At 32.6% G+C, this 13,530-nt stretch overlaps 1 protein-coding gene across 1 annotated transcript; it reads left to right on the forward strand.

Moving 5' to 3' along the window:
- Window positions 1-2,987: 2,987 nt before the first annotated feature.
- Window positions 2,988-11,620, forward strand: LOC136803685 (uncharacterized). Its single transcript, XM_067060403.1, has 2 exons — window positions 2,988-3,310; window positions 9,932-11,620. Exons 1-2 carry the CDS (start codon window positions 3,265-3,267, stop codon window positions 11,038-11,040), a joined length of 1,155 nt encoding a protein of 384 aa, XP_066916504.1. The 5' UTR covers window positions 2,988-3,264; the 3' UTR covers window positions 11,041-11,620.
- The last annotated feature ends 1,910 nt before the right edge of the window (window positions 11,621-13,530 follow it).

Consider the following 13,530-nt stretch of genomic DNA (forward strand, 5'->3'; position numbering starts at 1 on the left):
AAATTTGATAGGTCGATTTTTTACGTTTTTGAGCACTTTCTGAAAGTAAATTTTTTATTCAATTGAGCATAACTTCTGATTTAATGAATCAAATTCAATAAATGACCTATCAAAATTTAAGTTTATCTTTCTTCTTTCCAATGAAATTGGAATGGTTCTTTTAAAATGTTTAGATTTCTAGAAAATTAGTTTTAAAGAGAGAAATTTTTCTGCAGTGCAACTAAAGTCTGTCCAGATATAATTGGCAGTGGAAACAAGAATGCCTGTAACTTTTGATAGTCAAATATAATTATGGAATTTTTTTTTGCTTGTTTTAGAGAATCAAAAGCGCTATATTTGAATGTATTTTTGGTTGAAAAATTCGCGATTTTTAGTGGTTAGATTTGCGATTGCAAAAATTGAGCTTTTTTTCTACTTATGCTATTAACGTTTATTTTTACACCGGTGGTAGTTCAACCTTAGGTTAAGAAGTTTGTTAAAGTTCAAGGCAAACAGAAAAGTCCTTCGGAAGATATGGGACCCGAAATACCCCTTGGTAGCACTTTTCTGTGAAATATCAAATCTCCAACTTATTACTAAAAACGGGGGTTATATGTTATCTTTTTTGAACAGTGCAATTAAAAGTTGGAAAATGTTAAGTGTTGGTTCATCGGTATTATTGGTATCATTGATTGTTTCGAAACGAAGTGAAATCACAGTATAATTGCTTTTATTGAAAAGATAGGCATGAACTTATATTGTCTTTGTTATTTTTAAGTCATTAAAGAACTTTGCTAATTCCCAAAACACTAAACACAGTTTGGCTATGAGGTCATTAAAAAGATCGTAAAATGTGTTATGATCGAAAAACTGTTTTATCAATCATATCACTACCCCCGTTTTTAGTAATAAGTTGGAGATTTGATATTTCACAAAAAAGTGCTACCAAGGGGTATTTCGGGTCCCATATCTTCCGAAGGACATTTCCTTTTGCCTTGAAATTTAACAAACTTCTTAAACTAAGGTCGAACTACCACTGGTGTAAAAATGAACGTTTTAGCATAAGTAGAAAAAAAGCTCAATTTTTGCAATCGCAAATTTAACCGCTAAAAATCGCGAATTTTTCAACCAAAAATACATTCAAATATAGCGCTTTTGATTCTCTAAAACAAGCAAAATAAATTTCCATAACTATATTTGACTATCAAAAGTTACAGGCATTCTTGTTTCCACTGCCAATTATATCTGGACAGACTTTAGTACAACAATTTGCTTTAGTCTTTAGGTCCTTGCCAAGTACAAGAAATGATATGATTTAAGTTAATTTTCCTTTGAAAATACAAAAACATTGTTTTTATTTAATTTTCCTCAAATGTGTAAGAAATTTTCTCTACTAAAATCATTTTCCTTGGGAAATACAGGAGAATGTTTTAATCAGCATTCCATTCAATATACAAGAAAATATTTTTGTTCGATTTTTCTTAAAAATTTAAAAAATAAATTTAATTTCTCAAAATAACAAAGAGTAAATTAAAGTAATTATCATGATAAAGGGTCGTCTTGGATGACGCCTGGACATATAATACATATAATACCTAAAAAATGGTCAAGATAGTAAATCTGTTTATGCACTCTGTAGATTAGTGCCCAGACACTTGGATAACGAAATTAGTAAAGATAAACATTAAGCACGAAGAGAAATTGAGCAGCTATTAGGTTATTGTTAAATCTTTCAATTGATAACTATGAAATGGCTGATTTAAGGTCTCTGTAGCACAAAGTTTACACAGAAGGCAAAAACTTCAATAAAAAGTTCAAAAATTCCCTTTTGAATTGCAGATTATGCTGCTACTAGAATAAGCTGTTTCAGATATTTCTCACAGAATAATGAATAAGCCTAAAATTGAAAATACTTTTTGATTCCTTATTCTCATATATTATTAAACATACTGTTGTCGTCAAAAAAGTTTTAAATTTTGTCATCCAGTATTTCAATTAATAGTCAACAAAATTTGGTTTTAATTCAATTAATTGAATTTATTACCATTTTTCAATAAATATGCCATAGAAATCATCTTTTAAGGGTGTTTTTGCATATTTCATAATATCAGAATAGGATTTTTAGCCGATATCTGGAGGTCATGTTAAATATTTGCTTAATCCAAGAAAGAATACAATCTAAAAAGGGTTTCTGAATAAAGATTCAAATGTTTTTGATTTAATTAGTGTTTTCTTTATTAAATAGGGATAAACTTTTTCAGTTATAGCTTTAAAGGATTTGGTAATAAAATTCTACCTATATATAAAAGTTTGTTTCAAAAGATAAAGAACCTGACTAAAAAACCTCTCAAAGAATCTCTTTACTATACTTAAGGTTAAGAAATGTCACAAAAGCGTCATTTAGGGAAGAAATTTTCGCGAGAAGAAATCTTCGCGGAAGAAATTTTCGCGGAATTTAATTTCGCGAATTTGGGCGTAATTCGCGAAATTAAATTCCGCGAAACACACCAAAATGGCTAAATCGCGAAATTAAATTCTGCGAAATTCGATTTTTTTTTCTTCTTTTATTTTCTTGTTATTGACCCAGGTATTACCAAAAAAGATGGACACAATTGATTTTTAAGCATATAACGTGTGTTTTTTATTAAATATAAACAAATTAAAACAACTCCGTGATGCTTAAAAGTCAATCAAAGTTCATAACTTCTTCTCAATCGCGAAATTAAATTCTGTGAAACTTTTGAAATCGGCTCATTCGCGAAATTTGTCATTTTGAAACTCTGATTTGCGAAATTAAATTCTGCGAAAATTTCTTCTCGCGAAAATTTCTTCCCTCGAAAATTTAATACTGAACAACTTTTTTGCATACGAAAAAGTTTGAAAATGTACCGAATGTGAGTAAATCGAGCCCAAATGCTTATGATATCATAAGGGCAAAACTTTACCCAAAAGTCAGTTTAGCCATATATGACAAGTAAACTTTCAATAAATTTGATCTATCTTATTTCAGGATTTACCACATCATCACAAGACCGAGTGTATGGACACTACTTAATCTTTGCAGACTCTACTAAACCAATAATGAAGCAAGTTCAACAGATTCAGACTCGATCCACCCAACAACTTCAATTTCAATTTCAACAAAATCAATCTTTGCAATTTCAACAATTCGAAGAAGGATTTCAACAATTGATTTTAGCTGCACTTCGATCCTTTGATAAAACTACTTCTGACTTCTCAGACCCTCCCATATCTCAAGACGACACCCTTTAGAACAATAACGAAATGGTAGACCCAGCACTTGTCCAGTTTCTGGATGATTATTTAAACTGTAAGTCTTTTTCATTTAAATCAAAATAATCTGCAGTGGAAACAAAATTGATTGTAATTTTTGGATCGAATCCGATATAGATAGGTTTTGTGTTTGTTGAAAAAATATTCAGGAGTGGAATATTATGAAATAAAAAAATAACCGGAAATGAAGATAAGAAATAAAAAATAAGAAACCAACTTCCTGAAGAAAGTCACCATTTTCTCAAGACTAATTCTTTAATCTTAGAGCATCGTCACTGTGAAAAGATTTCAAATATATTTATTAAATTGAAAGATATAACAGCCCGAAGTTTAATTGACTTCTAAAATAATAGAAAATATCGTCAACAAAGTTTTGAATTGAATTTTTTGTGTGACTAAAGGCCCCCCAGTAGTTTGAACGAATGCGTGAATTGGATTTTTCACTTTCATGAATGTGCAAACTGGGAGCTCACTAAATTAAAAGTTTTTACTACCAGAATAAAAGATTTATCGATATGAAAGTGGTATTTGTAGCATAATTTTACATAAATTCAATTTCCTTCTTCTACACTATTGATCTTCATTTCCCGAAATTTTCTTTTTGATAATATTCAATACCTGAATGTTTATATGTAATCCTCTGTCTAACTTGAATTCTATCTTAAATCCAATCCAAATTTGAGCCCTATTGAGAAGCATGCTAAAGCCTTTGCCATCCTGCGATTTTTTTAAAGCAAACTAAACAATATGAAAAATTACATTCTATTTTTTAAAGCAAATGGTTTCCCCTTTACCTTCTTTATCTTATAAATGGGTCATCACTGAGATAGGTCTAGAGATTTTGTAACAATAACTAAACCCCTGTCTCAAAACCCTGGTGAAATATTCTATAGCGGGGATAAAAACTTCTGTTGAAATTTTAATGGGGATAAAAATTCTATTGTTCCAAGGTTAAAAAATCAAATGGGGATGGTTTTAGAGTGCAATTATTACACATTTCATACGGGGATGAAATTAAAGTCAATTTTCCAGTGGGGCTGAAATTCTATGATATTTTTCTCATCTCGGGGACCAAATTTTTGCCAAATCTTTTCAGTGGAGATGGGACCCCAGTGAGTCTGCGACGATGTAGGGGTGTATAACTCCATCAGCCTCTAGACGGCGAGAATGCCCAATTTTCGATTGCACATGGCTGATTCAGTCCTTTATACTTCAAGCCAACGTATCATAAATGTCATAAATCAACTATAACTCCTCCATTAATACCAAAACTTAAGTCTAACCCAATCGATCTTGGATAATTTCTTAATAAGGCATTTGAATGATATATTGTACAGTTACAGATACATTTTCCCCATTGGTATAAAGTTTGAAATTAAAAAAAAACTAACCTAAAAAACATTGTTTAAGGTGTGACACCCCTGTCTCACAGTAGTAGGGGGAAATTTGTTCGTTTTTTGAGGTCGCTCGATTTTTTTAGTCAAAGCACTTGTTATACATTTTTGGAAAGGTAAGGGGTAGGGGAATCAAAATAAGTTGGGTGCCAATTTTTTTCGGACACTTTGGTGTGATTTTCGGACAAATACGACGGTCTCAGGCAAAAATCATAGGGTGAAAAATTAATGAAAATTTTAGCTTGAGAAAACGGAGACCTGTTGTATATTTTTGGAAAGCTCTCAAAAAATTAAGATTAGAGATATATTGCAAACATAGGTGATTTCTGTACCTAACTCGAGATATTAACCCTTAAAAACAGTGTTTTTCAGCCCAGTTCAGCCAGAAACAGCTGTTTTGTCCAGTGTTTGTTTTTTCCTCAATTGGGATAAAAATTCCTATTGAAATCCTAATGGGGGTAGTAATTCAATTTTCAAGGTTAAAAAATCCATTGGGGCATGGGACATTGATTTCGAGTTGGGATGAAGTCAAATTCAATTTCCCAGTGGGGCTGAAGTTCCAAGATATTTTCCCACCGGGGACGAAATTTTCACTAAATTCTCTAGTGGGGCTGGTGTCCTAGCGGGTGTGTGACACAGAGGTGTTTTTATATAAAGACAAAGTATATAAGAACACAAGGGCTAAAGTTTTTAAGCGAACATTTTAAGGCTTTGCAGTCTCTAGAACATACAATATTTTAGACAATTACATCAAAATGCTAAAAATGAGAATTCTTAGGCTTAAAAAACTCAAAAGAAATCAAAAATCTTATAAAAATAAAATGTGTATGGTATCTTATTGGAGCCCTTCATTTTTTCTAATGAGTTTTTTCCAAGCCTCGCTGTTTATACCATTTTTCCTGTACTTGTGACTGCAGGTAGAAGATGTTGAATGTTGATTGATACAAAGTTTCACATCATCACAACAATTCAAAGTTATCTGGGAATTCTCAGAAATCGAAAAACTGTAATTCAAGGTTCAGAGGTCACTATACTCCAATTTCTTACAGCGTCATTTCTGCCATTTTGACATTATGTCAAAAAAATATATACAAAGAGTTTCCTCTTTTATTGAATCCAACGTAAGTAATCAATCGTCCTGACAGAAATACAAACATTTGTCGCTCCTATGAGATAAAAGGATTAAAAAGGTTTTAAAAGATATATAAAGCCTGCTCAGCCAAAAAACTGCATAAATCTGCAAAAAATTTAATCTTGGTATGGGAAAAGATTGCAGTGTCCATGACGTCAAATCAACAATTTTAAGATAAAATGAAAGGATAGGAGATGTAGAAAAATCTGATAATTAACCTCTTGACCTTTTAGCCGGAGTCAAATATAAATAACTTTGTAATGAATTTTTAATCTTTTTGATTGAGTTGTATCATTAACCCGGTACACACAGAAAAGGTCGGAAAGAAAAAGTTAACCTTCTGACCTTAATAACCTTTCGATATCCACGATTGTGAAGCAATTAGGAAACTTTCTAAAGAGCTGATGTTATGCCAACGTTAATCTCATCTCATTGTTCTATAAGAATATTTGGAGTTTTTTTAGTAAAACTACGTGTCATTCGTCGTGTGTCAAAAGGTTATGAGAAGTTCGGTAACCTTAAAAAGGTGACATTTTGACCTTTATGGTCTCGACTTAAAACATGGCTCTTTGAAGTATAATGGTTTTTACCATAATGGGCTTTTCCAGAAGAATTTTAATATGGGGAGTGGAGGATATGACATGTGAATTATGACCCCCCAACAGATCTTACTCAACCCCCGGACAAGCATCAGTTGACCCCCGCACATTCAAAGTCACCCCTAATCAGAGTATGTTTACCCATAAAACAAGGCAAATTTTTCAGATTTTTAAATACCCCTCGGACAAAATATCCAATATATCCTCCACCCCCCCCCCATGTACAAAAATTTTCTGGAAGAGCCCAAATCTTACCTCATGGCTCCTACCTTAATGACTTTCCATTTATATGTTACTGTGAGATTCCATGATTTTAGGGTCTCTCCAAGTCACTTATTTAAGATTTCTGAAGAACTAACTGCCTACTAGCAGCAGAAACTGAATTTTGGGCTTTCAACCTTTCATGCAGTTTCATGAAAGTGAATCCGGGTAAAGGATCACATCAAAGTCTTAGCGAGGATAAGTGCCCAATAAAAATACAAACCTTGATAAAAATTTACTGGTTCTTTAATAAAACACCCCTGTGTCACAGACCCGCCGGCGGGACCCCAGCCCCACTGGATAATTTGGCAAAAATTTCGTTTCTGGTAGGAAAATACCCGGGAATTTCAGCCCCATTGGGAATTTGACTTTGATTTCATCCCTATCCGAAAGTCAATGTTAAAAAACTCCAAAACCATCCCCACTGGATTTTTTAACCTTGAAACAATAAAATTTATATCCCCATTGGGATTTCAATTGGAATTTTTATCCCTATCGAGGAAAAAAGTTCCACCGGGGCTGCGAGACAGGGGTGTAATAAAATCAAATAAACCAAATTTGTGAAATTGAAATTAAAAAGTATCAATAAAGAAATAGAAATAATAATGTTATTAATGGACTCATACCACTTAAATATCCCAATTAATTATCTTTATTTGACTAATTTTAATAAGCTAAATCCCATCTGTCATTTCAACTTCCTATCCTGAATCATCACCCCTTGCTGTTTTTTTCCGTCTCTCAAAAAATTGGGGTGATGAGGTCATTACATGATGACCGATCTTTATCATTTTAGCCGCCCGGGCATTTTAGTAAATCTGCTACTCGTGCTTTTTGAGATTCGATAAATAAATTTCATTTTTTGAAAAATATGAAACTTTTCAACTTCAAATATATACTTCAAACTGGCATAATAGCTTGTAAATTGAGAGTTAGGCTATGATGGCATTGAAACTTTTTTTATAACCTTCCAAAAAAACATTTTTAAACCTTTAAAATCAAGTTGTCAAGAGTTATGACCTTAAGTCTTAGACTCGGTATAATGGCTGATTTTGAACGCATATACACGTCTTTCGGGTTTCAACGAGTTAAGAGTTCTTGTTTTTGGAATTATTTTATCTACACCGTTTAAAGGTTGACACAATCCAACAATTTATGAAAATTATATACAGTGTTTCAATTAAGAATCTAAAAAGATTCAAAAGCAAGTAGAGTATACATTTTCTTTATAAGAACATCCTGAATTGTTAAAGCCTTCGGATGTTCTTATCTTTTTTAAGCCTAAAAATTGTTCTGAGCTTGACGGTATTTGCAAACGAGTTATATTTGAAACTGAAAGTGATTAAGAATAACTAACTCGAATTGTTTTGATGACTTTCCAATTGGCTTGTTGACGACAACACAGCCACAAAAAAGTAACCTCCGAAGACACACCCCCATGTCAATATTAGAACCAAATTTAACCGTTCGCAATGATCCGCGGAGGGATAGGTGCTGAGTCGATGTGGACGACAAGGGTCGGTTTTTTATCCTTCCAAGTCTCTCTAAGGGTTATGAAAACAACAAAAAAGTCTCTCTAAAGGGTAGTGATTTCCCTTTTAAGGATACGAAAACCATTAAGTGTCGAACATTTTTACAAGGTTAGGAAAGTTTTCGAAAAGGGTCACTTTTTCGACCCGACATTCTCCAAGCCTAGTACCCCAAGGGCAATGATCATAAAAATGTTTTCAAAACCCGGAGAGTTTATTTCATTTTTAGCCTTAAAATAAAATATTAAAAAATTCAATTAAAAAAGGATTGGATCCACTAGATTTGTTGACCTGAAAACAATAGAATTTCTGTCTCCATTATGATTCCGGTTAAAATCCCCAATGCTCTAAGAAGATCCACCGGGGCTGTGAGACAGGGTGTGTCAATGGGTTAGCTAATGTCTGAACAGGGGTGTTCTTTTTTGCTTTGCTATGTTCGTTTTATCGAAAACCTGTCCTGGGAAATAAATCCATAGGTGGTCTTTTCGACCAGTTGACGTATTTCTGATGGGATAATAGAGATTGAAAATTACTTTCCATCAGTTGTGTTTAAGCTGGAATTAAAAATTTTAAATGTTTTTCACATAGTAAAAACTAGTAAAAGTGAACTCCTTATTATAAGAATCTTTAGAATTAGTCGAGAATTAATCCCTCTGAGCATTTTTGTTAAAGGTTATCTATAGTGTTATAACTGTTCTTAGGATTAAATGCATCTTCATCAACATTTTGAACAGGCAGGCAGAAAATGAATATCGGGAAATGCTAGTAGACTGTTAACCCATTGACGTCATCGCTATTACATTATGCCTCAACACCAACCATTCAAAATAATTCTTATTTGATCTAATCTTTCAACTTGTCACGATAAACTTTTCTTAAAAGCATAAAAAAATGTTTGGGAGCTCTTATTTTCTTAACAGAAAATTCTAGACTTTTTTTTTAATTGCCAGATTTTTAAAACTTTTTCCAAAGCAATCCATTTGTGAACATTTCTGGTAAAGCTTCTAAGCGATAAGGTTGAAGTCGGTTTTTAAAGAACGATTACATATTCTTTAAAAGAGCTTCTCTTCTGTTCTTATCTATAAGATACGATGAATATGTTTTATATCTGTCTAATCCCAATGTAATTTTAGAGGAAAAGCCACAGTGACGTGTATTTTCCCCTCTCACTCAATATCAAATATCGACGACGCGTCGGAATTTTTCTAATTTGATTGACAGCTCATTTTTGAATCAATAGAATAAATCAATAATAAAAACAACAACAATATAGGAGTGTGGTTTCGTTTTCAAAGCAATCAGAAAGTAACGATCAATTTTTAATGATATTCTGTTTCGATTCTTATTTTTCTTTTCGGGTCTCTGGAATAATTTCCATATTATATGTACTTTACTGGTTCTCCTATGTAGAATAAGAGAAAATTTTTCTTTACAGAAATAACAAAAGCTACAAAGGAAATTGCTTAGCTAAGCACTTTTCATTCATCTCTAGATAATAGGATTATCAAAAAGTGCCTCGCTAGCGGTTTTTATTGATTGTATTTTCCTCCGGTCAAGTCTCTTAAAGTGTGACCGTAAAACATTTAAAAGTGTTTGAGTTTCAAGCTTGCACCTATCTGCCCACGCTCCTCTGTCAACTGAGCATAACTTTGAAAGAAGTATCTTGTGAATTTGTGATTTGTTTTAATGATTGTTAACTTTTCACGTTTATGGTGGATAATGGAGATAACATTTCTATTACAGGTGAAAATGATGAGAGTCTTGAACCTCCTGAATGTCTTAAAAACAAGAAACCATCCAACAAAGATCTCTTAACCGATGTCATCGAAGAGCTAGATGAATATAGCCGCCACCGCGTGCTGATCAAACCACCCTTATCTCCTGATATTTCTGATGTCAGTGATTTATACTTGGAAGATTTAATTAAAATCCAAGAAAAATTGAAAGAGAACTCTGACGAATCTTCTGCTGAACTTAATAAAGAAGTTAAAATTGATTTTGAAGTTGACTCTGAAACTGTTACAACCAGTAATAAAAATGAGACGACATCTTATCTGGATTGTATGGCTGAGCAGCAATACCCAACTTCTTCTAATGATGAAGAAATGCTTGCCAGAACCATTGCTGAGTTAGAATCAAAAGTATCTTCAGAACCTATTTTTGTCAACTCTGTATCAACAATGTCAAATACAGAAGAATTGAAAGTTACAACAGGCCTTGTCTTGGCTAATGGAAAATCAGTCATGAATGTGGAAACAACTGAGGGCCAAACTTTCACTGATCTACACTCAGTTAATCTATCCCCCGAGGACGATATATGGAATTTCGTTAATAAAATCAATGCATCGAATTCACCATTACCAGCAGATTCAACAGGAACCACATCGACCACTTTGAATGTTGGTAAAAAACGGACCTGGAGCCAAATGGTAGAAGAGGCAGCTGAGGCTTGGAGTTCTGATAAAGCTTTGCCACAGATTTCCATCAAAGGTCCTGAAGATTTTGAACCATTGCTTATGGAGGCAGATTCAACAACTAGCGAATCCGATTCTAATGTAAGTGAATCAACAAACCCTATGACAGGATTTGATGGTACTGATTCACCAAATTCCAACACAGATGGAGAGAGTAAACCAATCATAAAGAAGGAGATTCGAAAAAAGAAAAACAACGAAGCTTCACGTGTTCACCGTGCCAAGAAGAAACGAAAATATGAAGAGTTATTCGATAAAAAAGTCGAGTTAGAGAAAAGAAATGCGGAGTTACAGATCCAAGCTGAGTCAATGCAAAAGGAAGCTGAATTCTTAAGAGAGTTGTTATTGGTTAAAGTTGCCGCTTCATCGAAACCTTGAAATGATTTTATTATGTTATGATAAAAGTTACCAAGAAAATCATACTGAACTTTTCCTAGTTTCAAGGAAATCTGGAATCATTTTGAAGCTCCTGTAAATAAGGAAATTAACTATCTGGTAGAGTTTAACACTGAAAGTTGTTGGAATTTTTAAACTGAAGATATAAATCTCATGAAGAAAATATTATGGTATAAACAGTATACATTAATGACAAGAATTTGAATCAGGATTCGATTTCAAAATACAAAAGACATTTTCAAATTGGAAAATTTTAATCAAAAAGGACAAAATTTATATATATTAAGTCCCGTTTTATTGAATTTTAGTGATGGGTCTACCAATTCGTCAAATTGTAAATATCATTTTTTTATCAATGTTGTCTTTTTTGTTTATGTCACTTATAATTCGATACATCACATTATTTTGGCAGCATTTATCTCGAAAAGTTTTGTTTTAATATCATTGAAGTTGTACTGAAGATGTTCCTTCGACTATTTATTTACTTAGTCCCCAAACTGAAACATATATATTTCCCTAAATTTTATTTTGATAAATTTTGAAGAAATGTCGTCATCTTTAATTTTTAAATAAGAACAATTTAATTTCAATCCAAGGCAAGAAAATACTACTTTTTCGACATTTACCCTCAAAAAATCTAAAAAAAAATTGACTGGGGAATTTTGTTAAAAAATTTCCCTTCAGGATCTTCCCTTTTCCTAGAATTGTTTGAAAATTATAATTTTTAAGTTATACAACCCTAAATTCAGATGATACATCAAAAAAGGATTAGAAAAGAGGAATAGACTTTTGAAAGACTAAATTTATTTCTTGTTTAACACATGTTTAACATCAAAATTGAATTTAGGAGTTTTTATATTAACCAGTCAATAGCAAGTGACTTACACGTTTTTTTATAAGAACATTCAAAACTTTTCAAATCTGGATGTTCTTAACTTTTTGAGTCTTAAGCCTGAAAATGTTCTTAGAATGTTCTTAATTTCACCGCATTTTGTGAGTATATTTTTGTGCAATTTTCTAAGAAATTGGGTGTTTTAGAGCCCATGAAGCCTTAGAATGTTCTTAACTTGTTCTTAACATTTTGGCCATCGAAGCCTTATGTTCTTATATAGTTTCTTCTTATAAAAAAATGTGTACTCAAGCCTCTCGCGTTGTAGACGAAAAAATGGCAAACCAAACAAACCAATGTTAGGTCAAGCTACTTAATAGAATGATGGTGTTTGACACCAAAATTATGTCTAAAAGTTTATTGTAAAAATAGTGTGTCTTGAATGATCCTTTCTTAAATGACACTACAGTTGATGAGTCTCTTCAATTGAACCTCGATAACTCAGATGTCTATCCTTCAGTTAACAATGCCTTATAAACCTTACTCCATAACTCGAAATTTCCTTAACCCGAAAATTTGTGTTCCCCGTGCATTTCGAGTCATGGAGACTCCACTGCTGTAATATCGTGTCTAAGCTGTGAAATTGATGTTTTTAGTTCTATACAAAAATATTTTAGCTGTTTTGCTCATCTTAAAATTGTAAAATAAAGAGTAGTTATCTAGTTTAGTTATCACAGTCAGAAAAGGTTGATTTGATATTTTTGGTTAAAAGTTTGGCCACTAAGGAATTTACCGTTTTTTATACCCCTGTCTCGCTGCCCAGATGGAACTTCTTCCCACAGTTGGAATGAAAATTTTTTATTGAAATCTCAATGGCAATGGGGTTAGAAATTTTATTATTCTCAGGTTTAAAAAAATCCAATGGATGGTTATGGAGTGCAATTTTTTCAATTGAATTCTAAATAGGGCGATGAAAACATAGTCAATTCTCCAGTGAGACAGGATCCCAGCGTGTCTGTGACATAGGGGTGTTTTTTTATTCAGCCAAAGTCGCTCGAATTATTCCATACTCGGTAATGCATTTTTTTGGTTAGTTTACTTTGTTGTTAGACTACAGCGATGTTAGAGCTCTATTCGATAGTTTAGATATTACAGATTTTATTTGAAAGGTTTTTTCCAAGTATAAACTTTGGAAATCAAGATATAAGTTTCGTAGATTAACTTTTATGACCAAACTACCCTCATCACACCCCCTTTCAGGAGCCATGTTTTTCATATTAAAAAAAGTTACTTATGTCTATTTTACAGACCAATAAATACAATTAAGATACACTCCAAATAAAATATCTAAATCAATTGAACGATGACAAAACCGGATCGGTCCACTTTTTCACTTTATTCTTTGTCTGGTCTGTAAAATAGACTGCAAGTATGTTTTTGTTTGGTTAACCGCATCGCGCCTGCAACGTTTTACAGGCCGAACAGGAAACGAATAGAGGGTACAAAATTTTCATTTATTCAAACAATCAATAGAATAGATGAATTGGGATAATATTACCAAGATTGGTTTGAGATTTTTTGGATTTTTACCTAAAATTTTGAATTGATTGCCAACTGCCAATTTTCCAACCTCTTTGTATCTT

Source organism: Clytia hemisphaerica, unplaced genomic scaffold (assembly GCF_902728285.1).
Source record: "Clytia hemisphaerica strain Z4C2 unplaced genomic scaffold, Clytia hemisphaerica genome assembly, whole genome shotgun sequence".
NCBI lineage: Eukaryota > Metazoa > Cnidaria > Hydrozoa > Leptothecata > Clytiidae > Clytia > Clytia hemisphaerica.

What these genes read in the sequence shown, in the direction of transcription:
- LOC136803685 (XM_067060403.1), top strand. Translation starts at nt 3,265, where the DNA reads ATGGTAGACCCAGCACTTGTCCAGTTTCTGGATGATTATTTAAACT. An exon ending in TCTGGATGATTATTTAAACT is followed by an intron (nt 3,311 to 9,931) that starts GTAAGTCTTTTT and finishes TTTCTATTACAG; the next exon opens with GTGAAAATGATGAGAGTCTT.